Source organism: Centropristis striata, chromosome 22 (genome assembly GCF_030273125.1).
Source record: "Centropristis striata isolate RG_2023a ecotype Rhode Island chromosome 22, C.striata_1.0, whole genome shotgun sequence".
Classification (NCBI taxonomy): Eukaryota; Metazoa; Chordata; class Actinopteri; order Perciformes; family Serranidae; genus Centropristis; species Centropristis striata.
The window spans coordinates 22192195-22217398 of NC_081538.1; the positions used below are offsets into that span (position 1 = coordinate 22192195).

Consider the following 25204-nt stretch of genomic DNA (forward strand, 5'->3'; position numbering starts at 1 on the left):
GGTTGTGTCGGGTTCTACTCATGTCATGTAAACCGTATCCAATCAGCATCGACTAGTTAGTAGTGGCTACCTGAGCCGTTAACCGGTGAAGTTGGGCGGATCCTCTCTCCTAAGCCACACCCATAGCGGCTCACTAGAGGGAAAAGCACATAATGGAAACGCGCCTTCAGTTGTAAACACAAGACTGACAGAGGAAAAAGTAAAATCAATACAAAGTACAAATCTAGATGGATTGTAGGAATCTGAGCCAGTATTATATCTGCAAAAGTCTCAGGGTCCTTTAATGAAGGAGATGTTAACAGCTGTTATGTTATTTAAATATTATTAATGTTATTTCCTTCTTTTATCTGATCTTATCAGCGATGTAGGGTAACACTTTATTTGAAGGGATGTGCATAAGACTGACATGACATCTGTCATTAAGATAAAGGCTTTATGAATGCTTATGAATGTTGTCTTTAAGTGTCATCTGGTCAGTTATGTCACCTTTAATGCAAAGTTGACATTGTTTGTGATGGCTGAAACTATCACAGCAAAGAAAAAAAGTGGAAAACTTCCCCCACTTTCACTTAAGCTGTTGACTAAGGTGCTTTATAAATCAGCATCATAATCTGTTATTTCCTTACTTCCTGTTTGAACAAACATGATCACAAATGTTAAAAGGTCAGTCTTATGCATACCCCTTCAAATAAAGTGTTACCATGATGTAGCTACATTTGACCAGTTTTCATTAGAAATATTAAACTAAACCTCCATGCAACAATAACACCCACTACTTAACAGTTAAACTGTGATTAAGAGGATTTTTGTTGCATTTTTGCACTTCCAAATTTATATTGCTGCAGCTTCTGCACAGCAATGTCCCTCTGCATTAAGAATATCTCATCTTATATGTGATGTAGCTGTATTTGACCAATTTATTTAGAAATACAGACACGACGCAACCATGCAACAACTTAAAATGCACAGATAATAACGGCTGCTTAAGTTAAACTGTAATTGGATTTCCACTCACTAAATCTGTCACAAAAACAAATTAAACAGGATCAAACAGGTTGAAATGTGGTCCTATAGGTGAAGCCTTCCCGTGTCTCTAAAGGGCAGAAACACGGGAGAGAAGAGACGCTGAGGACACCTGAGCCTTCGTTTACCCTTTACATAAACACACAACTCATTTATATTGCATAAGAGAAAGAGAGGCGGTGTATAGGTGGTTATAGGATCCTCCCGTTGGGAACAGTGGGTGATTTCCACAATGCCTCCAACGGTCACTGACAAACAACTCGTCTCAACAAATGCTGCATCATGTAACAGCTGAAGCCTTTTGTACCTTTCAGGTGATAAATGATAATTGTCGGGATGAAAAGGGAGAAGGCGCTCACTTATATGTTTGATCTTTTCCCTCAGTGTTGACTGACAGGTGGCATGAAGCCACAGCTGATCCTGCTCACACAGATTCACTCTCAGAGGTTAAAGCGTGTGTTATTTCTCGCTACATTGTTCCTCACGCTTTCATCCTCTCACAGCCTCGCTGAGAGCGAACCTGAGCGGGCAGAATACCAATGACGGAGGCCTGTGTGTACATGTGAGATTAGAGCAACCTGAGCCGGACACGTCTGTCTGCAGGGAGCACAAATAACAAGACAAGCAGCACAGGAGACAAACATTCAGTGTTTATTAACAGAGTATTTACAGTCAGGCAGTGTGTCCATGTGTGTGTGTGTGTGTGTGTGTTAAGTCTGTGAGTCCGTGTAGAGAAGATTTGATACCATAGCTCTCACTGCCGCCGCGTCCTCTGTGTCTGTGGAGGGAAAACACACAATGTGACAATGAACATCAGACACATAAATGTTGGCATTGTATATATAGATAATGTTTAATATCTACATTTTTCAACAAAGTTTGCACCACTGCAACCTGCTCATATTGTGAAAAAAGTATAGAATTTAAATAAAATGATACAATAAATTTAAACAAAATATTACATTTACTAAATTATAAAAAATAAAAATAAAATAGAATTTTAAAAATATATTTTTAAAAACTCTTCTTTACACACTAAAAAAATGTATATTTTAAAATGAAAAACAGAAAAAGAAAAATTAAAATTAAATAAAGTGCATGAAAAAAATCCCCAAAATAAGTATATAGATTTAAACAACAGAAATGTAAACAAAATAATACATTTATTAAAATATTTAATAAAAAATAAATCTTAAATAGATAATACTATTCTTTATACAATATGAAAATATTTTTTTAAATGAAGAAAAATTAAATAAAGTGCTTAAAATATTTCATTAAAAAAATCCCCCAAAAATAAGTATATCTTTTTTAACTTAACAAAAAAATCTAACAAAGTAACAAATTAAATTAATAATAATAATAATAATAACAATAATAATAATAATAATAAACAACTAAATAAACAAATCAGTATTCTTAACACACTATAAAATATATATATTTGAAATAAAAATAGAGAGAAATAAAAAAGAATTAAGTGTTTAAGTTTAAGATTAAATGTTTAAAATATTTCCTTAAAAAAATCCCCAAAAGTAAAGCTTAAATAAAAAGAATAAGTAAAATAAAAATAGACAAAAACAAATTAAATACACAAAAGTGTCAATGATGATCGACGTGAGACTCCCAGTGTGTGACCATAAACATTATGAGGACTTTTCTTACCGGCTATAACTTATTTTTTGGTACGGAGGTAAATTAAAGTGAATCTAGCTGATGACTGAATGTGGGAGGAGGTGTCTAAATTCAGATATCTTCCCACAATGTGACGGAGAACTGACTGTTCACCGTCACCCTTCGGCTAAACGGAGGTCATGGAAGCGAATGAACAGCAGAGAACAGCTGACATTTCTAGGAGGTCGGGGTATTTTTTCACTCTGAGTGTTGGTCGTTCTGTGTATTTAACAGGCCTGAGTGATAAATCAAATTTCACTTCAACCTTCTGAACCCACAGCAGCAGCTTCACGCTGTTTTTTTTTTGTTCTGCACCTCAACAGCAGCACAATCGTGGCCAGAGGTAGGGAGAAAGTGTCTTTTTTGCAGTATAACACAGTTAGAATGCCATAAATTATATATTATATATATAAAAACAAAAATAGCAAGTTGTATTTCTTTGATAATGTATTTTACAAATATATATATATATATATATATATATATATATATATATATATATATATATATATATATATATATATATATATATATATATATAAGCACTCATCGCACATGATCCACTCAGGATTTCAGAAAATGTAAAAAAAAATCCAACAGTAATTTATGTATTTACAGTTACTGGTTATGACATTTTTTTGGCAATTTCTACAAAAGGGTTGTGGGGTTCAGAGGGTAAAATTTCATTTTGGAGATAACGAAAAAACAATAAAAGTGAGATAAAATTATTATTGTTCTACATTCACTTTTGCAACGATGCTCTTATTTTGTCTTGTGCTATAAATAAAGTGCACTTTCACAGAGTTTCTTGTTAGAATAGGATTAGTATATTTTAATAGGTTATGGTAGTACAGTTCAATTTATTTAATCTAATTTATTTTTAATTATTATTTGGATTTTTTAATTGCATATATTTATTTATATATTATATATTCACAGAGTTACTTATATGACAATAATATAGAATATATTGATCACATTTTTTCCCACTTATTATTTTTTAAATATTTTCTTTATATATATATATATATATATATATATATATATATATATATATATATATAAATATTATATATATATATATGTATTTTATTTATTTAAATTATTATTATGTTACAATTTTTATATATTATTATTTTTATTTTTTTTATTTCAGTTGAATTATATTCAAAGTTCAAGAAAATTCACTGTTAAAAAGACAAGTATTTTTATTTTTTTATTTTAACAAAGTCAATGTGTGATGATGTAAATAGCAGTAGTATTTAATGGCTTTACATTTATTTTAGTTAAACCACACACTATTATTGATGGCACCTCACTGCCTCTCATGTGGATAAAAACACGAAACATGCAAAGCCAGATCTCCCTCCTCCACACTGCACATATCAGACACATTATTACACTTTTATTTGTCTGCACTTCTCTCTCTCTCTCTCTCTCTCTCTCTTTTTACTGCAATCTCCCCTCCTCTCTGTTTCTTTGTCCCTCGGCTGCTACATCAGACATTTTCCACACTGGGTTAGGTAACAAGCCTGAGAAATCCTAGTCAAAAGAAACACAACAGGCCCAGAGGTTGAATTATTAACAGAGGCAGCAGGAAACTACGCTAACACCACCAACAGGCTCCAGAAAAATCAGCTGGAACCTGCATTTTTCATCTGCAAACACAAAGCTCCAGCCAGTCCTGCTACTCATGTGTTAGTGTGTCATCACCACAGAGGTTTCCACTCATTTAACTGACTCATTTTATCAGATTCATCCTCTCAGAAAACACAATAAGACATGCATGGAGGCTGATAATGCACTAGGGCAGATTAATGTTCCAACACAAGGAAATTAACAGGAAATAAATAAAAAAAATCATAATGATTAACCAACTTATTGACTTAGGACAGCAGAGACAAATTATTTCCAGTAAGAGGAAGGAAATAAATATGCAGAGAGAGAATCGAGTCAGAGAGCAGAGCAGCTTGTGTGGTCTTTGGATTACAGCCTCTCTAAAAATACTTCAGTCTTTTCACCACGGCAGACTGACAGGCTTCAGATTTATTTGCACAAACTTGGATGCACAAAAAGAAAAACATTTGGATTTGAGGCTTCCTGGATAAATATCCTCCCTGACCTCTCCCTGTGCATCTGTGCAAATTTGTTGAATCCTAAACGTCTTGCACGAGCCAGATTCCCCAAACTATCATCACTGCACTTCAGCTTGATAAACGCCTCCTGTTCATGAGGAGTGGTATAAACTGCTATAAACAGTATAACAGAGTTTGTGGGCAAATTTCATTCACAAAAATTTCTCAGAGAGAACAGAATTTAAATCTAAACTGGAGAGCTTTATGTCTCTGATGTTGGAAACCAGCAGCTGAACATGCTAATTATTTAGCAGAGTCAGTGGAGTAAGAGGAACCCAAACTATTCTAAAATATAAATATATCTGACAGAAATAAAGAAGGTAGGTGTACTGCAGTAGCTCTGTTTCACGTTACATATTATTCATAAACACAATTAGTCTTTCTGATGCATGCTTTAAAACATTCATTAGGCAGAATGCAGTATTTACTAGTAGGAAGCACATTATCTGACTTCATAGTAGAGGCGGGAATCAGCAGAGGCACCACGATAAGATTTTATCCCGATACTTGAGTCATGACACGATATTATTGCGATTTTAAGCATTTTGTGATATGGTGAGTATTGTGATATATTTAACTTTTTAATTGCATTTTGTGTCCACACAATTAAATTCAATCAAGAATTGTTTCGTCACATAAGAGAAAATCCTCAGTTCTGCCATGTATGTAAAGAGGAGACTTGTGGGAACCGAGCCTGTTTTCATTGAGATAGCATGATGTCAGAGGTCACATGACCGCTTTGAAAATCACCATAAAACTTTAAAAAATAGCCGAACTTTGCAGCGATATTTCGACAACTTCTCGACAGAATATCCTGACATACTAAAAGTGAGCCTGATGGCCTCCGAAACGATACTTGTGGTCATGAATCGATATAATATTGCCACGCAAAATGTTGTGATACTATGCTGTATCAATTTTTTCGCCCACCTTCACTTCATAGAATGTTAAAATAATGGACGTAGTCACTTTGACTTCACACACTGGTCTTCTGTTTTATGCCCTATGTCATACTTCTGTTTTATTCTAAATGTGACCATAATTAAGAGACTTGAATTGATTGAGACCATACACTCATAGGGGAAATGTTAACTGATGTCAGAAGACGGGTCATATTCCTATTGATTGACTACTTTTTGCAACTAGTGGAGTCGCCCCTTCCTAAGGTGCAGGCTTAAGGCTTCACTGTTCACAGTGTAGCCGTTATGCTCGTGGCTTTGTGAGAACCTAGCACATAGGGACAGCGGTATTTTGAGCTAACTGCTGATGTCAACATGTCAGCATGTTGATGTTTAGCAGGGTTAATGTTAATTATAGTAGCATGCTGACAACGTTTGTTGAGAAGCATGAAACACAAAGTGCAGCTGAGGCTGTGGTATTCTGTTGTAAGACAAAGAATTGGCCAAATTGAAACTCCAGGTGGGGAAAAAAATGAATCCTGAATGAAATAAAGACATCTAAACCAAATTTAATGGCATCGAATATTTGTTGAGCCACTCCAATGTGGACCAAAGAGACAGATTAACTGTGAAATCCCCACAAGTTAAAAATAAATTACAAAATACGCTAATAAAATAAAAAAACCCACTGAATTTTGTTCATACCTAAAAAAAAACAACCTATTGAATAAAGAATTTTTTTTTCAGTTATTGCCTGACCTGAGAGTTCTTCCCCTCCAGTAAGTAGACTGGTCCGTCATCATGACACGAAACTACAGTTTCTCGGTTGAAAAGCAATTGATCCAATGAGCGCCACGAGGGGCTAACGCCGTTATCAAGCTTGTCTAGCTGTGCGTTCTCTGCAAGTTTCAAGTCAAATTTAAGACTTTTTAAGACTTCTTCAGGACCATAATGAATACAATTTAAGACCCATTCTGGCAAAAAAGTACAAAAGACATGAAGGAAAATCGGAGGACCAGAATTACTTCCAAAGTATCTGAATTTATTCACAGCTCTTTCACATTGGAATAAAAAATAGTTTATCTGACTAAAAACACCAGAAGCCTCTCTACTGTGAACTAATATTTGTTTTATGCATTTGTTTTAAATAAAAGTAACGCTGATGCATTTTTAAGAACTTTCAAAATCAGATTTAAGACATTTTATGAGATTTTAGGAGAATTTTAGACATTTTAAGGCCTTAAATTCAAATGATTGGATTTGAGATGTTTTAAGACTTTTTAAGACCCCGCGAATACCCTGAATGACAAACATCGTAGTTTGTTTTTAACTTAAGACGCCTGCAAAAGCAGAATGCTGGCGTGACTATAGATCAGTGTCGATGTGTGGGTTTGTTTAAAGTTCGTCTCCAGTGATTGGTTTGGGGGAAATCGATTTCTCCTCTACTGTGTCGACAATGTCAGACTGAAGATGGAAACGCAGTAAAACGAGCTGACAGTTCCCTCTAATATCAGGCAACATAAATCATTCATAAGAAAGACATGTTTGGACGAGTTGTTCCTCCATTAAACTCACTAGCGAGCAGAATCTTGTTAGCAGTAAAATCTGCCATGTGAGGGAATCATTTTTATTCTGCCCTGCTCATTGGTATTCAGCTCAGAGTCACAGCGTTACAGCTGGTCGGCTACAAATTGTCACAGTCGGTCTCTCGTCCAAATTACAACAACAAAACAAGAGACGTCGCTCTGAATGTGATGAAGGAGGCTGTAATCTGAGCTGAATCAGCGTCCTAATTACTGGCTCGGAGTTGTTGGTGTACTCACCGACTCCCAGAGCCTTCAAGCGGCTCTTGAACTCGGGTTTCTCCTCCAGGACTCGTAGCATGTTGGTGGACTCCATGCGCTCCAGCTGAACCTTCCAGTAGATGTGGATTTTGTGGTTGAAGCTCACGTAGACCAGACAGGGACTGTTCTTCCCTTCCTTACACGTGTACTGACCTGCAAACACACCACAACACACTCAGACTACATGTGATGTGTTTACAAAAGAAAGTCCCCGACATATCAGCCAATATGATGCCATAAACAGCAATAACATCCCAAAACACAAAATTCTGAAAAATGAAAACAGAAAAATATCTGATAAAACAATAAAATGGACTTCTGATGGCGCTAAAACAAGCTATATCGTGATAAAGATATATGTATATATATATATATATATATATATATATATATATATATATATATATATATATATCGGATATGATATATATATGATATATATATGATATATATATATATAATGGAAGACTTTGTCCATATCACCCAGCTCTATGGTAACATTTTGTTCAATTTAACAGCTAAACATCTACTTCTTCTATATAGTGGAGTGGCTAAGTGATATAATCGTTCAGTTTATGATACAAGCGTGAAAATTGGCATGAACACTCTCCATGGGTCACTTAACAAGAAAATTGTCCGAGACATTTGAAATTTTAAGATGGCGGCCATTTTTCAAGATGGTCGACACCTTAGTGAAGCAGTTAAGTGATATAATGGTTTATTTGGTGATACAAGCATACAAATTGGCATGAGCAGGCTCTGTTGGTCACTTGACAATAAGCCACCCACAGTTACTTGAAATTGCAAGATGGTGGCCGTTTTTCAAGATGGCCGACACCTTAGTGGAGCAGTTAAGTGATACAATGGTTTATTGGGTGATACACGCATAAAAACTGGCATGAGCAGTATCTGTGGGTCACTTGACAATAACCCACCCACAGCCACTTGAAATTTCAAGGCGGCAATTTTTTTTTTCAGGATGACTGCCGCCTGCCATGTGGATCTTTAAATTATGAATTTTCTCAAAGAAATGTATTGGGTTCCTCAAGAGAGGTTGTTTGACTGTGCTTTGTCTGACTCCTTGCCCACGACCTGTCCAGTTTGCTAAAACCTGTCAGAAGTTCCCTCCCACCGGCATAGCTCTCCGGGTTACATACCATACATAGTGCTGCATGTTCTTCATGAAAAATGCTCTTTGGCAAACTTCAGGCATGCAGTGATGTTTCTTTGGAAATCAGCGACTTCCTCCTTGGAGTCCTGCCATGGATGCCACACCTAGGTGTGGTAGACTCCTTTTTAAACCATACATAGTGCTGCATGTTCTTCATGAAAAATGCTCTTTGGCAAACTTCAGGCATGCAGTTATGTTTCTTCCTCCGTAGTGTCCTGCCAAGGACACTACACCTTTTCAATTTTACTTGTGTGGCAGACTCATGACTAGAAATGTTAATCAGTTCCAATGACTCCTTCAAGTCTTTAATTGTTACACTGGAATTCTTTTTTACCTCACTGAGCTTTCTGCGTTGTGCCTTTGGAGTGAACTTGGGTGGCGCCCACTTCTAGGAAGAGTAGCCACAGTACTAAATCGTCTCTATTTGTGGACCATTTGTCCAACTGTGGACTGGTGAATAGCTAAAGTCTTGAGGTTACTTTGTAACCCGTTACAGTCTGATGCAATAAACAATTCTTGATAGCAGGTCTTCGGAGAGATCTCTTTTTTGCGAGGCATGGTTCACATCGGCAGATGCTTCTTGTGAATAGCAAACTCAAATGTTTGAGTGTTTTTTATATGTCAAAGTATCTCTACACCTCACTCAAATCTCATTTTATTATTAGGACTTCAAGTTTGCTAACTCTTGACTACAATCAGCTCTTAATGGAGTCATTAGCAAAAGGGTTCACTTTTTCTACTAGCATTAAGAGTGTGTCATATATATATATTCAATAAAACATGGAATATTATAATTGTTTGCATGGTATGAGGATAAGTACGTTGTGTCCATAATCAGGACTTAAATGCAAATCAGATCACATTTTATGACAAATTAATGCCGAATTAACTTTTCTTGCAACTGTATATTTGGAACAAGACTAGTTATTGGGCCATCACAAATTCAGACCCTGGTTGCCATGGGGCTGATGGTTTCTAAGCACTACTAAGAACAGAAGTGCTTGCTATCCAATCATTGAAATGACTAAATCTCCAAAATGACTAAGGTTTTTTAAGACAAATCACAGCATGGATTTTTCTATGTTGTTACAAAAGTCTGGGTATATTGATGTAATATTCTGGAGGGGTTTTGATCATTTTTATACATTCTTGATATTAGAGAAATGCCTAATTCAGCAACAAATGTATGTAACAAATGGTATCAACTTGTGGAACATAGTTGAGCATGGACCTCAGACTTCAACTTCAGAAAGAAAAAATGTAATGTTCTTGACCTGGATAAACCTTAATAGGTTTATTAGATTCACAGTGCTAGGCTGCATCTCAAATTAATCTTCAGGTTTACAGTTTTCAGATGATGTACACAACTTTAATGTGGCATTTACTGTTCCTCCAATTGTCTATACAATGGGGCGGGAACTTAAAGCGGTTTTAACTGTAGCACTTGCAAGTACAGTTGTGTGTTAACATAGGCCATGTTACATTGCTACACTTTGATGTGTGGGATACAACTAAGTTCATGCCTTAACCCTACACTTAGTCCGATCTTTCATCCAATGCCATTTTTACCCTGTACGATCTGTACACCACCCGATTAACTAAAACTACTCAGAGAGTTGTCGTCTGTTCTTTGACTAACTTTACAATTGGCTGACATTGAACCCCACTCTGAGTTTAACAGCAGTGATATATCACCAGTGTGCCCTGGTAGTGCAGATACTCACTCTTGTCTAATCTGTCTATGATCAACAAATCAACACAACTGTATTTTGATGTGTTAAAACTTGTTCTTTAGAATAATCTAAAACCCAATACATTTCTATGAGAAAATTGATCTTTTGAGGATCAAGGGGGCGGCCATCTTGAAAATAGAAATTTCAAGTGGCTGGGAGTGTTTTTTTTGTCAACCCAAGTGACTGTGGGTGGCTTATTGTCAAGTGACCCATGGAGACTGTTCATGCCAATTTTTATGCTTGTATCACCAAATAAACCATTATATCACTTAACTGCTCCACTAAGGTGTCGGCCATCTTGAAAAATGGCCGCCATCTTGGAATTTCAAGTAACTGTGGGTGGGTTATTGTCAAGTGACCAACAGAGAGCGCTTATGCCAATTTGTATGCCAGTATCACCAAATAAACCATTATATCACTTAACTGCTCCACTTAGGTGTCGGCCATCTTGACAAATGGCCGCCTTCTTGGAATTTCAAGTAACTGTGGGTGGGTTAATGTCAAGTGACCAACAGAGACTGCTCATGCCAATTTGTATGCTAGTATCACCAAATAAACCATTATATCACTTAACTGCTCCACTTAGGTGTCGGCCATCTTGAAAAATGGCCGCCATCTTAAAATTTCAAATGTCTCGGACAATTTTCTTGTTAAGTGACCCATGGAGTGTGTTCATGCCAATTTTCACGCTTGTATCATAAACTGAGCGATTCTGCCAAAAATGAGCACTTAGCCGCTCCACTAATAAGATAAACTGATTTCTTACAACTCACAAACAGACACTGACTCATTCGGCAAACATGATAATACTAACATAACAAAGCTTTGTGCAAACTGCTTTGTTCTGTATGTCTGTCTGACTCATTTTCATAACTGCAGATTTATTTAATCAGCTGAGGGAAACATGACACCAAACTAAGAAGAATCATGGCAGAAAAGGGACGAGAATCAGCGTGTTCACCCGGGGGAATAAGTGCTGATTGCATCATTTCCCATTGTAGACAAAAGCCAGATTTTAGTGGAGTTTTGTCTTGAAAAGGGCTTTATAGGCATTTTTTTCTCAATATGTGGCGAGCAGCGCTGTGTGATGGTCTGTTACGTGAATCCCAATGAACACATTAGCAACCCTCTGCTGCCCGGCTGCTAATGTGTGTCTCTGTGGCAGAGCCAGTTTCCACACAAACACAGAAACCAATTTAATCTACATTAATGATCTCACAGGGAGGAGAGCACACACACACACACACACACACACAAGCACACACACACACACACGCACACACACACACGCACATACACACACACACACACACACACGCACACACACACACAAAGGTGGAATCAGGCAGATCAAACAAAGTCTTGTCTCTTTCTCTAATCCACTTACTACTGTACATGTCACATTAGCTCCCTCAAATAAACTGAGGCCTGTTCAAACACAGCAGAAAGATTCAGAAAGGGCAGAAAATAAAACAGGAGTAAAGACCTGAAGCTCAACGCTGCCACCTACTGGTGTCATGTCAGTGTGACATATATCTGATCTGGTAAATAAGATCAAGAACGAGGTTCCTCACCTGCACAGAAGGCGTTCACGTTCTCGTCAAACTGGAAGCGAACCACCGTCCGATTGTGGTCGATGATGTATGTTTGACCGTCCCAGGCACACGCCACCACCTCTTCTCTGCCGTCGCCCTGGGAGCAAACACACATCAACATATATCAACAGTGGCACATCAAAACATAAAAACGTGCTGATTAATTGCAACATTTGGATTTGAGTCTTCCTGAATTCATTTCCTCCTTGACCTCTCCCTGTGCATCTGTGTAAATTTGTTAAATTGTTACGGAGAAGCCAGAAAACGGGCCTGTTTTTATCCTAAACTCTTATTTGCGCGAGCCAGATTTGCCAAACTATCATTACACACTCTTTTTATATAATGAATCATTAAGGAGTAACTTTGGACAACATTAAGGCCTCTAAGAGATTATAGTGGGCTCTGTTTTAAGCCAAAGTGAAAATATTAATATTATATGAATGAAACCATGATCCACTGCTCGCTTATCAGGAAAAACTGGACACTTTCAAAGTAGTTTGTTGACCTTTGACCTCAAGATATCTGAATTAAAATGGGTTGAAAATCGGCACCAGCAAGTCTCCTCTTTACATACATGCACACAATTAGTTTCTCATGCAGTATAAATGTGTTTTTTTCACTTATTGTGTTTGAATATTTCTGCATAGTGGAGTCCCTAAACAGTCTGTGAAATGTATAAATTAGATATCACTGGAAAGCTGAGACTCTTGTGGATTCAATGAGCCCTGCATTAATTAATCATTAACATTACATAACATTATCATACATCATTAAAAGCCTCTTAAAGACTGCAGCAGACCCTTGACCTCTGACCTCAGGGAATCTGAATAAAACTGGTCCTATGTGTACCAACACATCTCCTCTTTACAAACATGCCCACTCTATGCTAATGTTTATACAGTTTTGAGCATGAAGCATGCTGTTTTTTAGATGCATTAAAATGTGTCATTTTCATCTCGTGTTTGAATATTTCTGCATACTGAGTGGGATTGCGTTAATTGGATATGACTAGAAAGCTGAGACTCTTGTGGATTCAATGAGCACAATTTTATTCATGTGTGATGATGTTAGTCCCCACAGTAGCATTTCATGCAGTGAGAGTATGCTTTAAAACTTGAGCTCACTGTATAAAATGAGCAGCTGTGACCTCTAGGATAATCGCAGCCTCATGAAACTTTACGACCACAAACTAGAGACCTGCAGCATTCACAGGAAATAACAATCTCAGGATATTACAGATGGCTTTCTACACTATATTGACCATAAGGGGGTTTCTCGACAGCTACACCACAATCTGCAAAAAAAAATCAATTGTTGTTGAAATCTTGCAAGATTGACAGGTTTTTGAAACCAAATCACAAGATGACTTTTTCTATGGTGCTCCTGAAGGTTTTGTTGTCATAATGTAGTATTTTAAAGGTTTTTTTAAAACATTTTTATCCATTCTGTATTTGTCAATTTTTTTTAATTTAGCACTAAATCTGTGTATATACTCCCATCATGTAAGCCCTTATAACAAAAACGCTTGGTTGAACACACACACAAGTTTATTACATATTCATGACTTGAAAGACGTTTTTATATGCATGCAAACTGCTATTTTCACAAACAAATACGGAAAATAATTTAAGAAGGAAAAATGTTCTCTTCTTCCTCAAACTCCTCAAATATGTGGATATAGAGCTTGTATATGTTTTATACATTTTAGATCAATTTTAGACCTACTTTTTTTTAAACATAAATAAATATATTTTACTTCACACAAACTCACAGTAACGTCCAGCTTCTGCAGTGCAAACAGCTGATGATCCACCTGCACCGACCACAGCAGCTGCTCCGAGCTGTCCATCAACTTCAGAGTCCCTGCGACACGAGAAGGTAAAAAAAAGATTTATATTAAAGAACAGTTCTAGCTGTTTTTTAATGCTTTTTAAATGCTATTACGTACAAATACAGTACCAGTCAAAGGTTTCTCATTCAATATTCTTTCTTTATTTTAAGACAGATAAAAGAGCACAGAATGAATTATGTAGTAAAATAAAGTGTTAAACAATCCAGAATATGTTTTAGATTTAAATTTAAAGACCATCAAAGCAAAAGGTGGCTACTTGGAAGAAGTAGGGGGGAAACACATACTTCCATGTGTGTTCTTTCATAGTTTTGATGTTTTTAGTATTAACCTACAATGTAGAAAATATAATGTAAATAAAGAAAAAAACATTAAATGAGACTGAATGAATGAGCTGGTACTGTAAATCTCAAGAAATACTGAACAAAAAGTGCTTTCTGACAGAAACTGACATTTCCTTTGAGAAATGAAATAATTCTTTCAAACATTTGTTGTTATGAAGGATAAGAACAACAGTAATATAACTGTTCTGCAAAGGATATCCGGTAACGCTTTATATTAAGGTCCTTGTAATAACCATTAATCAACAAGTAATAAGGCCCTTATAAATCCTTACAAGATGCTTATTAACATTATTGTGTGTTTATAAGCTTATATAAGTGTTAATAATGGCATTACAAACACCCATGACCCACCCATTATGTCTTTGCCATGCCTTTATTAATCTTATTTTGTTTGCTTATTGATATTAAAATATACTTTATTGCTCATCTATTATAAGTTAACTATAAGTTAACTATGCTTTTTGCAACTACCGGATCTAAAGCGAGAACAATGCCTTATTACTTGTTAATTAATGTTTATTAAGGACCTTATTATAAAGCGTTACTGGATATCCTGCTTCCAACACTGAACGAAAAGGCAAACAGTACAAAGCTGTAAAAGGCCCAACATTACAAAAATAACAAAATAAAACATCATAAATAGACATATAATTGAAAACAATAAAAACCACACAAAAAAACCCAGTGCCCAACCATTAGACGGTGTGAATCAGCGTATCAGCTCCACGATACGATTTTATCCCGATACTTGAGTCACGATACGACATTATTGAGATTTTAAGCATTTTGCAATATGGAGAGTATTGCAATACAATATATTGCGATTTAACTGTTTAACTGCATTTTGTGTCCACAAAATTAAATTCAATCAGGAATTGTTTTCTCAAATAAGAGAAAATTCTCAGCCTGTTCATCTCACTTCAGTCTTTCTATTTCTCCACAATGAGAGTCAAACCCACAGACTGACCAACAAAGTATTCAGTCAAACTGAACTGAACTGATATCAAACATGTATGGACGACAACAACTGCAGAATTTTATCAAACTTTACTCAACTTTAAGCTTCACTGCTCTCAATTTCTTTTGAATAAAAAAAAAAAAGAAACCTAATTTGCAGCGTTATTTCGACAACTTCCCGACATGATATCCTGACACACACCTATAGATTCCTTAGATCTTCTAGTTGCATATGATATCAGTATCTCCAGTATATTCTTAAAAGAAATGGCAAAAATACCAATGGCCCACCGGCTGTCGGAACGCTAAATATCGATACTGGGTGGCCATGAATCGATATGACATTGCCACACAAAATATCCCGATACTATGCTGTATAGATTTTCCCCACCTCTACCATCCATCCCTCCCCCTCCCTGAGTAGTGCTACCTAGATGTGCTAAGGACTACAGCTTTGTAGTGAATCTTAACCGTTCATCTCTTCCAAAAATGAAATCATCGGCCTCCAAATCTTTTGGAGAAATGAAATAATTCAGGTGCAAGGCTTTTGGCTCCCAGCAACAATGAAAAGCTACAATCTATTTTATAAAGCAGAGTAATTCCAACAAAAGGGACGAAGCTGAAAGAACCGAGGCCAGGTGAGAAAATCATTTCATGCCATCCTTGAAAAGTAATCACTTAAATACAGCCAGTAACATAGTTTCTCTTCACAAGTCTTTAACCTTTAATGATACTGTCATTCCTCCTCTCTGCGCGGCTCAGCAGGTGTCAGCGAGAGGGAGACTGTGAGAGTGAAATGTTGGCAGCTGGAAGCCTTAAGTGAAGATAATCCCACTGGATCCTCTCTTGTTTAAATATTGATGGACTCTCCAGCTGCTCCGAGAGCCGTTTGCCAGTTATCAGCTGCAGCCAGAAGGATCCATTATAATGACTAACAGCCGTGACGTAGGCAGGAGGTTCACCACATACAGTAGAACGACTACAACATGTGGCTCTTACTGATTTCACCTCAGTATGACTGATCAGAGGAGGCTGCTTTAACATCTGCTTAGACGAAAGGAAACAAATATACAGTTTAGTTCTGGCTTTTTACAAGAGGAAACAGGAGTAACTCACTGATCTGACTGTTTTCATGACTCCAACCTACAGGGACCCGCATGAGGGGAAACTGATGGCAAATTATGCAGCACATTGCTGTGCATTATGTGCTAATTTATCTCCTCTGGTGTCACAAAAAGCTCCTGAATAAAATAACTAATTATTGCTTGAGACTGCTACAGGAATAGCAGATAAAAACATGAGAGGGAAAAAGATATATATATATTTTTTTTACAATAATATGACTTGAGTTTCTGCATGGTCCACTGTGTTTTTAAATATATATATATATACAATTTTATTTTTTTATATATATAATCCACAAATTGCTCATAACAATATGTTTAACATGACGATATAACTTCACAAAAAGGAAGAAAAAATTTCACAAAAATGAAATGTATACAATAAATAGGATTCCTTCAGTAATTCATATAATTAGGTCAAAATTTAAAATATATTTAGAAATTGAAATATTCATATGACAGGTAGAGTTTTATATCATCCTACTCTTCACTAAAGCTTTTTCCCCCATCTCAAATTGTGCTACTTTGAAATGGTTTGTAGGATTTTTTTCAAATTTGGCCCTCAAATTTCATTATTATTATTTTTTTTTTGGAAGCTCAATTCAGATTATTTCTTGATTGAGCTCTAAATATAAATATGTTACCCAACAGAAAAAATGTATTTATTATATCGGGCAATTTTTCATCCATAAATCCCAACATCATTTTTGCAGGTTTAAATTTAAAACAAAAGTTACACATTTGCATGCCTATTAATTCTGTTAAAATCTGATATTTCTGCACAGTAAGTTAGCAAGTTAGATAATTATGTTTATATAACCACAATAACGAAAAATTCCATTTCAGCTCCAACACTATGATAGTAAACTATTTTAATCAAATTAATCACAAATTGAGGATTTAGTTCAAGCATGTTTTTTAGAGTGATGACATGATAAAATGCAATTTAAAACCTTATTTGGAAACCACAGAAAAGATGAAAGCAGCCTAAACATTATATACTATGTTCGTGCCAAAAAAGCACTGAATATTAATGACTTACCATCCAAAGTGCAGAGAGCGAACAGCCCACATATAGAAGATTCTTCTTTTGAGCCTGAAGAAAAACAGTATATAGGTAAATTTTGTAACCCTTTTTCAAAAGATGAAATTAATTTACATAAAGTGTAGATTACAGTAAAGAAAAACTTACTAACTGGCACAAAGTTTACTCTGTTCGGTACCTTTACTGATGCTGCCGATGAGATGAGTGGAGACGTTCTTGTTGTGGATCCGCCCGGTGGTCAGATGGAGAACTACATCTCTGGAAGGTCCCTCACTGAGAGAGAAAAGAAATCAAACACATTTAATGTCACTAATTACAGTTTCTGACATCTATAAGAGTTGATTAACAGTGTTTACCTCCCGGGGGTGGCGGGGGCGTCTTCTCCAGAGCCGGAGGAGTCCTGTTGGGTCCAGGAGCACAGCAGGATGGCGTAGCCGCAGCCGGGCTGAGACACCATCAGCTCCGGTAAACCCTCAGGACCCGGGTTCACCGACAAACTGTCCACCTGCAACACAGACGACAGCATCAAGGAGGACTTTATTTGTTTGTATTGCATGTAAATAACCACTAAATAGTTGTCATACCTATACAGCAGGGCTGAGAAATATATCGGGTGCAAGGATTAATTTCATTTTTTAATTTATCTGTGGCCCTTTTTTGCACTAATTATTAAGTAATTAGTCTTTAAAATGTCACTAGTGAAAAAGTTATTAAACTGCAGCTTGACATCTTAAAATTTATTTTTTTTATCTGACAAACAGCCCAAAACCATAAAATACTGAATTTACAGAACTATATAAATATAGAATAACTATAGTAACTATATAAATATAGAAACATATGCAAGATCAATAAAAAAATATAAAAAGATATTACATTTAAAAAATAAAATACTAAAAAATAGATTAAAAAATGTATTATTATATATGTATTATTATTACAATATTTATTATTATTATTTAATATTGTCAATGTTTTGCATGAAATGATTTTTAAAAAATCTAGTCAGTGGCTTCTGAGCAAAAAAAGGGTAAAATATATTACAATTAAATCGAATAAATATAAAAAAATAAATAAAATAAAAAATAGATCACAGCAAAAAAAAGTTGTGCAACTGGAACAGACCCAACTCACACAATTGTATTGTATTTATTAAGTTGCTCTGCTGCACTTTTTTATTATCTAACGTTATATTTTTAACTTTTTCTTTCAATTTTTTGACATACATAGCAACAGTAACTAGGGGGCGGAGTGTTTGCGAACTGTCAATTGAATAGAAAAGTGCTATAGAAGGATCGCTTATTATCATATTATTATGTGTTCCAGTATAAAAACAAACTGGATCAACACCCATGCCCCTCACAGTTTGTTAATATATGTTGTAATAATAATGAACGTAGCTGTAGTGAAGCGTACCTGCCCCTCCAGAAGCCATTTCTTCAGCAGAACCAGTTGTCCAGATCCGAGGTCGGACCCGTCAGACGGCTCCTCCCAGCGGAAAGCTCGCACCACTCGGTCCGTGTATCCCACCACCAGCTCACTGCGGCCGTCACCGTCTACAGCACAAACATGTCGGAAACAGATTAGTTCTTGATTGACCTTAAAATATTTCCCTCCAAAATTTTTTTTTAGATTTTATTATCTATGGACAGTATTTTTTTTATCGAAAAATCCTACTTTTTAAATTGTTTTAAAAACAAAACAAAACATTTTTACAGGTGAAATTTCAAAATAAAAGTTTTCATTTTGGATGTCTATTCATTAAAACGGATATTTCCACACAGTTAGTTAGTAGGTTAGGTTTATATTATCACAAAAACAAAAAGTAAATTTAAGCTCCAACAACACTATGGCAGTAAAATACCAACTATTTATTCCAATTAATCACTTTACTTAAATTGAGTATTGATTTTCAAGGATTTTTTTAGAGATACCAGGTTTATTTCAACGAATAGATATGCAAAACAATTTTAAAAAATCATATTTTTTCTAACTTTATAAAAGAAGCTTCAAACTATTCGGTACAGCCCTAGTGTATTCTGTAGCCTTCTGTATTATTTCTATATTATATATGTCATATACCACTTATATATTTAAATATATTTATTCATTGATGTTCACACTACTACATGCAACAACCTATTTAACCTATTGAACATGCTGAAATGTATTTTCTCCAATGTGCAATATCTGTAAAATGCAAAGTACTCACAGGAAAACAAAAACACAAAAAATATATATTAATAATAAATGCCAAAAAGCAGAAATTAATGTAAATAATGTGTATAGAATGTGTGCATATTTTTATATTCTTTATTCTGTCTTCTATCCATGTGCCTATACCTGCTGTGACAACTAAATTTCCCCACTTTGGGATAAAAAAAAAGTCACATCTCATCTTATCTTATCTTACCTCTATCTGGACACCCAATCCAGTTTGTGCACAGAAAGTTGTTGTGATGGCTGTATTTGTATTTAATAGTTTATGATAATTGTGTTTAAATGTTATAACTTGTCCCTTTTTATGCTGCTTTCTTGACCAGGTCTCTCTTTGAAAGGGGATTTTTTTTTTATCTTAATGAGACTTTTACCTGGTTAAATAAAAGATATATATAGAGAGATTTATCCATTAAATGCCCCGACAGTACCTTGTGTTGCAGAAAAAGAAAGTATTTACCGATATCACTGATGAGGATGACTTTAGTGTTGGCGGGAATGTGTTGAGTGAAGAGCGGCTTCTGGTCCTCAGACGACATGAACTCGTGCTGACTGGATGAATCTGATTTACTTGCGGTCGCAGCCGTCAGATCAAAGAGGTGAAACCAGCCCTCTGCACCGACAGCTACCACAAAGTTCTGTCAAACCAGGAAAAAATAACACAATATTGACAACATCCTCACTCAACTTATTCATGATATGCTGCTGTGGATTATCTTATAATTACCTTTCCTTTGTTGCACACATCTCCAACTGCAACACACGTCAGCTGCCAAAACAACACATATTATATGAGTAAAAGTTAACTCCATTCTATGAAATCATGAGTGTTTCTCTACTGACCATGCCCACACAGGTTCTGGTGATCCAGGGTTTGCAGTCGTCATTCTTGTACACCAGCAGCTTCCCGTTGGTGTCGCCCACAACCAGCTCGTTCAGCTGCAGCGAATAAAGCCAGAGAACATGTTAGGGCTGCAACTAATGAAGATTTTCAGTGTCAATAAAGCTGATTAATATTTAAATGATTAATCAATTAATTGTTTGGTCTAACATATTCAGTTTAATGTGATATAAAACTGAAGAACTGAGAAAAGCAGTAAATATCCAGATTTGAGAGGCTGAAAACAGCATTTTCTAACATGTTTGCATAAAAAACTGTAAAAAATAAAAAGTATATTTTATCCAACCAACAGTCCAGAATCATGAGCATTAATGTTACTTCAAAGTGTCATTAATGTTCATGACACATCCCATGTCATGTTTATGACACGCTCGTGTCACTCTTATGTAGACACCTTCAAAATAAAGTGTTACCATACCTTACTTAAGTCACAAACGCATGTTCAAAAAAATTGCCTAAGTCACATTTTATTTTGACTAAGGCATAATAAATCCGCTAAAGTCACATACTTGACATAGGCCATTATCCTAAAGGGGTAAAATCACATGATCTGATCAACTGAGGATGTAGGCGATTTTACCATAGTAGCCGGCGTCACGAGGAGATGATTTAGGCAAAAAACAAAATAATTTTGACAAATAATGGCTATATACTTTAACAGTGTGACGATATTTAATGAGCTGTGGACAGAGGAACCTAAAATAAGATGAAGTTTACTCACCGAATCGTTGTCTGCGTCTCCCAGACAGATCGCATGAGGAAACAGAGTTCCTGTAAAGTCCAAACTGACGCGTTGAACGTAGTTTAATGAGCGCATAGCTGCTAATGTAAGCTATATTAAAAAGCACCTAAGTTACTCTAAACATGTGTGCAGCTGCTGTTTATCTTTTGTTTGAGCAAAGCTAGTCTGAGTTTGATAGCTAGCTCAGCCAACGGTAGCTCTCACAGGCTCGGGAGTTTAAATTAACTCTGCTAAATAGCGCCAAATAACATCGCATCCTCCTTTTGTAACTACTGCCTATAACACTACTTTGTTGAATAATGTAGAGCCTTTATTTATGAGTTTGTGCTTCAGTAGTTGTGTAGCAGCTCGCTCTGTCCTAGTAAACAAAAACACGTGACCTCAGAGAGTACGGCAACTCAGTTCAGACAAACTACCTATTTCGCGAAACAAACTACGGTTCATCTAATTATTATTGATATAATATGCGTTTAAACCAGCTTTGTATATAAATCACACCTTTCTTGGATAAAGTGTATCGCTGGTAATCTTATTTAATAACTTGGATTTGATTGAGTTGCATTTGCACAGTAGATTTTTTTCCCCCACAATGGGGGTTGAACAGCGATATCTAGCGGTAAATGTGTGTAAGTGCACCAACAAAGTTTTATTTATCAAATATAAATATTATATATTTATTAAATATTCAGTGTAAAAAAAAAAGTGAATTCCAGTTGAAAAGTAACTATCTGTCCTTCTTGTAAATGTGCGTATAGTGCATTATAGACGACATTAGTAAAACGTGTTACTAAAAGATTTGTTTTCAAGATATTTGTAAATGTATGTATTATTAATAAAATCTAGACGTTTTTTTTTTAATTTTTTTTAAAGCAGATGTCTCCATATAGATTTATTTTTCTAATTCATGTTGATCAAATTTTGTGCAGTTGAGAGAATATAAATCAATCTTGTGTGGTAATGGTAAAATATTTAAATGTTCATATTTTTCCCTGAAACATGCATTATTATTGAATGTTTGTTACTTGTTTACTGCTATAGAAATGTGTTGTTTGTTTTTTAGGTCTGTAGTTTATAAACATGTATCATTATATCTTTTATATATATTTGAGATTTTATCATCTCATCAAAAATTCACATTCATAAAAAATATATAAAATAATTTTAAAAAGAGAAAGCATAATATAAATTTTCAACAGTACATTTAAAACATTTACACACTTTATTTTATAAATATTTTTTTAATCATATTTAACTTATCCATGACAACTGTCTGAATTTCTGATTCATTTTTTTAAATTTATTTGTTTTTTTATTTACCCTCTTTACCTTCTTTTCCAAATAAAAGTTGTATTTTACTCTCAGTTTTAAGTTCCACTGTTGTCCTCTAGAGGGCGACGTCTAATTACAACATTTCATGTGAGGCAGAAATCAACTCAGCAGTGAGATGTTTACACAAACATCACAGGGGCAGTAAAAAAAACAGAAAATAGTTGTTTTATTTTTTTTTTTTTACCATAAACTCCAACAGGTGGGTGGGTAGTAAATTTTCTTTTGTTTTTCCTCCTCTCTTGTTCTCTCCATTATTTTTTCTCACTTTACTATATTTTTTGTTGTTGTAGGATATAAACGTACAGTATGCTAATGCCTTTTTGCATGACTCGATGGAAAAATCGAATAAAAAGTTAATCACAAAGAGTTCATTGTAACTTTGAAACTAACTTATTTTAGAGGGTCGACTTTTAATTCATTTCTAACTAAGTCCATGTGTGCCGAAACATTTACTCCAAGTTTGTGCCTCATTTAAAAAAATCTAATGTTTCATACACAAAACCTACAATAGATTAATTAAAACCCAGTAAAACTATCCATAACAGAAAAAAACTTGCAGAGAAAAAAGTGTTTTGTGCGTTAAATAAAAAGGGTAACTCCTTTAAAAATATGCTAAACATTAAACATAAATCCATAACTAATGGTGCACCTGCTAAAAGAAAACAAAACTATTTTTAATGACAAACAAATTGAAAGATTATCCCTCACAGAAACACACAAAGATAGAATGAGATTATATGGCTGCTTATGAGTTTTTTTGTTTTATTGTCTCCACGCAGTGAACTCTGTAAAGAAAAGAGAAAAATACAGAAAGTGGTTAAAGGAGAACTCGGGCGCCCAGATGTCATATTAATTATTACACTCAGCTATGACTGGAAAGCCCCTCGAGAAAAAGGAGCGCCCTCCCAGCCTCTGGAAGACCCGCAGCAGCAGCAGAAACAGCAGCAGAGGGAGAGAAAGTCCTCACAAAGCGCTAATTGGACTCTGGAAGCACACTGACAGGGCATGGATAGGTTTCAGAAAGCCGGCCGATGGTGAAGGGGTGCAGGGGGAGGCTGAATAGAACCCACGCTTCTTTTCTAAACTCTCTTGCTGGGCCAAAAAAGGGCGAGGGAGAGAGAGGGAGAGTATAAGGGGGGAGGGAAAGAAAAGAAAGTATTGGTGGTGGAGGGGAGGGGGTTCGACGGGGGGAGAGGGGAGGGGAGGTCCTCAATGCAAGCTTGATTTTGAATGCCACTGCCAACGCAGAAAAATTGCACAATTTATTACAATCCCCTCTTCAGGACGCGCATGTACAGACGCACGCGCAGAGAAATAAAGAAACAGAGAAAGAAAGGGGAGGTGTGTGTGTGTGTGTGTGTGTGTGTGTATGTGTGTGTGTGTGTGTGTGTGTGGGGGGGGGGGGGGGGGGGGGTTATTTGCACGCACACAAGCAAGCATGCACGCACGCACGCACGCACGCACACACACACACACACACACACACACACACACACACACACACACACACACAAAAGTGAATTGTACTCATGGAAAGACACAGAGTGGAACTTGATGCGCAGAAACTTAAAGACACGCACCATAATCCTGATTCTTGTTTCTCTCTCCGTGTTTTTATTTGCACTTACATGCGCTGCACGTGCATGCGCAAGCACGCACACAAACATTTATTGTGCATGTCCATGGTGAGTCTGACAAACACGAATAGGAAAGAACTTAATGCGCAAAAAGTGAAAAATGACACATAAACTGAAAAACTCTCCTTAGTCTTGGCTCCTTCTCCATGTTAGTGCACTTACAAGCAACGCACGTGCGCGCGCAACCACACGCACACACTGGTATTAGTTGTAAGCAAGTGTAGAAAGACAGAAACACGGATAGAGAGAAGAACTCCATGCGGAAAAACTGGAAAACTAAAGTTTAGTTTCCTTCTACATGTTACTGCACTTACATGCACGCGCAAACAAGTACACGCACAGGCATTTATTGTGCACACGCAAGGAAAGTCATAAACATGGATAGAAAAGAACTTCATGCACAAAAACGTAAAAAATACAATACAAAACAATTATAAAACAGCAATTTATACATAATTATTTTGCTTTCTCTTTCTGTTATTGCACGTACACGCAACCACACATGAACGCGCAAACAAGTGCACGCACAGGCAGTAATTGTACGCACGCGTAGAAAGTCAAACAGGGATGGAGAAGATCTTCATGCGCAAAAACTGAAAATTGCTCACAAAGTGAAAAACAATCAAATGTCTGCTTCCTCTCTCTGTTATTACTATAACAAGCGTGCACGCGCAAACAAGTGCACGCTCAGGCATAATCGCGCGCACGCATAGAAAGTCATACAAACAGGGGTAGAGAACTTCGTGCGTAAAAGTTGAAAATTGGCACACAAACCGAAAAAAATCATGTTTCTGTGTTTTACTGCACACGCACGCGCGTACACGCACTCGCGTACACACATACAAATACATACATACATATACACACACACACACACACACACAGGTGGGGGTGGTGGGTGGAGAGAGTAATACTGTTTGGTCTTGGTTTTGTTCCGCTGAAAGACGTGTTTTATCATCCTGCGCGTTTCAAAGCGACAATAATC

At 36.0% G+C, this 25204-nt stretch overlaps 1 protein-coding gene across 1 annotated transcript; it reads right to left on the bottom strand.

Moving 5' to 3' along the window:
- Positions 1 to 1543: 1543 nt before the first annotated feature.
- itfg2 (integrin alpha FG-GAP repeat containing 2) lies at positions 1544 to 21759 on the bottom strand. Its single transcript, XM_059325434.1, has 12 exons — positions 21233 to 21759; positions 20454 to 20549; positions 20338 to 20379; positions 20071 to 20248; positions 18810 to 18949; positions 17750 to 17898; positions 17572 to 17666; positions 17391 to 17444; positions 13846 to 13937; positions 12054 to 12171; positions 7555 to 7728; positions 1544 to 1801 (listed from the first exon to the last, which is right to left on the bottom strand). The coding sequence occupies exons 1-12, from the start codon at positions 21326 to 21328 to the stop codon at positions 1734 to 1736; spliced, it is 1302 nt and encodes a 433-aa protein (XP_059181417.1). The 5' UTR covers positions 21329 to 21759; the 3' UTR covers positions 1544 to 1733.
- Between the last annotated feature and the right edge of the window lie 3445 nt (positions 21760 to 25204).

Coding starts and splice junctions, on each gene's coding strand:
- itfg2 (XM_059325434.1), bottom strand. CDS start 21,328: ATGCGCTCATTAAACTACGTTCAACGCGTCAGTTTGGACTTTACAGGA. Junction 20,550..21,232: donor GAGACGCAGACAACGATTCG/GTGAGTAAACTT, acceptor TATTCGCTGCAG/CTGAACGAGCTGGTTGTGGG. Junction 17,899..18,809: donor AATGGCTTCTGGAGGGGCAG/GTACGCTTCACT, acceptor TCTGTGTTGCAG/GTGGACAGTTTGTCGGTGAA.